Genomic DNA, 3,259 nt, shown 5'->3' on the forward strand with positions numbered 1-3,259 from the left:
CTCAGAGATCAGACTTTTTCAGTCGTGGGCCCTAAACTCTGGAACAACCCGCCCCCCCCCCCAACATTAGACAGGACACTTCACTTCCTGTTTTTAAATCTGATAAAAACACCTGATGTTTAACACAGTGTGATTTGATTTAATATTTTATTGTTTTGTGTTTTTATGTTTTTTTTTTTTTCGGTGTTTTTAATTAATTTTTCAATATCATCGTTTTATCTTTAATTAAATTTCTCCCATTGATTTTATTGTTCAGAACTTTGGTAACAGAAGTTTTAAATGTGCTGCATCAATAAAGGGACTTGACCTGAGGACGTGTGAACACTGCCACCCTGTGGCCAAACTGGACCTCAACCACTAATGCGTCCTGTCCCAGTACAAACAGAACCAGAACAAAAATAAACCGGACCAGGTCTCAGGTTTTACTGTCAGGACTTAATTAAACTGGTCCGGTCTTTACGTGGATCCAAAACAATTCAGATCAAACCTCAGGTGTAAAAATAAAAACGGAGTCCGTCTGAACAGTAAAGAAGCAGGTTCTGCTGCTCTGGAGCAAACAGGTGTGTGCCAACACAACGCCAAGACGGAAAGGCATCAGCAATGACCTCATTAAGCAGATGTTGCTGCTCGTCAATCTGGGAAAGGTCAAAGGTCATTTCGAGTCCACTGTTCTGCAGAGAGAACAATTATTCACATTTAAGATGGCTGCCAATCTGGAGACCTCCCAGCAAATTCACCCTGAAGGTCAGACTGTGCGATACTCAGAGAGATGAGCTCCACCTCAGACTCTGCAGACCTCAGTCAGCAGGTCAAAGGTCATGGCCTCTTCTCTCTAAAAACAACATGGCTGCATGACTTTCATCTGAAGGAACCACAAGGTTTCTTGACCAGAACCAGACCAGAGGACATATGTTTACCCAGAATGCACTGCAGCAAACAGCCCAGCTGTCAGCGCGGTGGTGGAGGCTGATGGTTTGGGCTCCTGTCAGTCACTGAGTGGACCAGAACTCTTCTGTAGCTCAAAGGGTTCTGGAGTCCAACAGCTGATGCATGGACCAAACTGGACCAAACTGGGTCCAACAGGACCATGATCCAGAACACAGCAGCTGATCTACAACAGAACGGGTCAGAAAGAGCAGAACTAAGGTGCTGCACCTGTCCAGTCAAAGACCAGAACCCAAACCAGACTGAAACACTGTGGCGGACCTTCAGAGGTGAACAGAACACTCCACGATGGAAAGAAGAGTGGACCAGAACTTCTCCAGAACCAGGAGAAATGAACAGAGAACCACTGAGGGTTCTGCTGCTGAAGGAGGTTCTACAGGCGGCTGGACCCAGTTTCGGTGTTGAACAAGGACACGGTGGAACCTGTTGTTGTTTTTGTTTGTTCGATTTGAATCATTTTAGAATCTGATCCGGACCGGGTCAGGTTCTTTGGCCCTGCCAGACTCCACAGAGCTGGAGGAGGTTCTGCTGTCCAGCAGAGTAAAGCCCACGGTTCTGTTCTGACCTGAGCATGGTGCCGTTGAGGCGGATCGCTCTCTTCCAGTCCTTTAAGGTGGACTTTCCTGCTAAGCACACGAACTCTTTGGGGCTGATGAGATGATCGTTGAACTGAGGAAAGAAAAAGACGTCAAAGAATCGTCGTCGTCAAAAACCAAGCGAGGACAACCGGCGTCCCGCGGTCCAAATGTCCACCTGGACACATTTGACGTTGATCCCGGGACAGACGAACTTCTTCCACACCAGCGTGGCCTTGGCGTCCCCGCAGGTGATGGGGTAGTACATGTCGGCCTCCACGTCCACCTCCTCCGACAGCTTCACTGAGGAGGACCCAAAGAGTCAGAACTTCACCTCAGAACCCACAGGAACTTCAAAAGAATCTAATTTTACCGATCAGCGCCTCTTCCTTGGACAGAGAGTCGGCTCCGCTGGCGTCACTTTCTGTTTCCACCTGAGCGACGGCGAGGATGTCCTCCCTGAAAACAACCGGCGGTGATTGAACAAGGAGCTCTGAAATATTTAGACACTTCCTGTCATTCGGGCTCAGACATGTTGGAAACAAAAGTACTTCCAAGAACTAGACAACACTCGTCAACATTCAGTGTTGGTACCCGGCCTCAGGCGTCAGCTCGGCGGTCACCAGCACCGCCTTATCCTCCGCCACCACGCCGGGGAGCTCGTCGCCCGCGTCTTCTGGGATGGTGACGATGACGACGTCGCTCATCTCCTGAACGCTGACGTCTGTCGCAGCCATGACGACCGCAGCTGGAAACACAAAGACAGCGCTCAGTAGCCATAAGACTACTGGTTTAATACGAAAGAACTGGTTTATTACAGGCAAGAAGATTTTAAAATCACACCAAGGCATTGTTTAAAAGACAAAAGATAGAAGGCGTATCTAAAGAACTTAAATAAATAATAATTACTGTTGATGCTTTAAAAGTTAAAGTCAGCATCAGTCCTGCACACAGGACTCACTCCAGCTCTCGTGTCTCTACATTTCCTGCAGTTTGTCATGACGTTCTGAAGGATTTTAGGGGTTCTTTTTGGACTTTTGTCTAATTTTTCACTCAGTTCTGTCCCTGAACGTGACCATCCTCAAGGACTCGGGCATAAAAAGTAACTCAAGGGATGAACTTTCCTTAATATGACAAACAGCGCACCAGTGTAGTTACCTGCACACAACGGGTCTGAGAGCAAATGATCTACTGACAAATGGCTACAGATCCACGGACAGGAGCTTTTCTGTGGCTGACGCAGATTTTTACAAATCTGGGCAGCCCGAGGCCAAAACTGGCATGTGCACTAAACTCAGTTACCCCCCACTGAGGGACTTGTGACACAAGAACATGTTCACATTCTGGATTTAAAAACTGTGGGCCACACAAGCTGGGTGTAGCAGGAGGTACTCAGCATTCTTACTTGGTTATAATAATAATAATAATAATAATAATTTTATTTAAAAAGAGCCTTCCAGGACACCCAAGGACACTTTACAGTAAGAAACATAGAGAGATTGTGTTAAAACAAACAACAAGCACAGTGCAAAGATCAACAGGAATAAATTGAAATATAAAATACATAAAGAATATAAAATACATACAGCAAAGTTAAGGATAAGCGAGTCTAAAGGTTAGTGATTGTGTAAACAGGCAGAGCTGACAGAAGATTGTTTTGTGCAAAAGATGTGGGTCAATTAAAACCAGTTTATTAAAACCAGTCCATTAAAACCAGTTTATTAAAACCAGTTTATTAA

The 3,259-nt window shown here is 45.8% G+C and overlaps 1 protein-coding gene across 1 annotated transcript in view; it reads right to left on the bottom strand.

Annotated features, from left to right (window-relative positions):
* Positions 1-3,259, bottom strand: part of gmeb2 (glucocorticoid modulatory element binding protein 2) — a 6,787-nt gene that overhangs the window by 3,038 nt on the left and 490 nt on the right. Inside the window, exons 2-5 of the mRNA XM_037685066.1 lie at positions 2,115-2,268; positions 1,894-1,979; positions 1,699-1,823; positions 1,511-1,614 (exon numbers count right to left, since the gene is read on the bottom strand). Coding sequence (XP_037540994.1) covers positions 1,511-1,614; positions 1,699-1,823; positions 1,894-1,979; positions 2,115-2,257 — 458 coding nt within the window. The 5' untranslated portion in view covers positions 2,258-2,268. The remainder of the gene's footprint in view (positions 1-1,510; positions 1,615-1,698; positions 1,824-1,893; positions 1,980-2,114; positions 2,269-3,259) is intronic.

This window comes from Nematolebias whitei, chromosome 11 (genome assembly GCF_014905685.2).
Source record: "Nematolebias whitei isolate Nwh7 chromosome 11, NemWhi1, whole genome shotgun sequence".
NCBI lineage: Eukaryota > Metazoa > Chordata > Actinopteri > Cyprinodontiformes > Rivulidae > Nematolebias > Nematolebias whitei.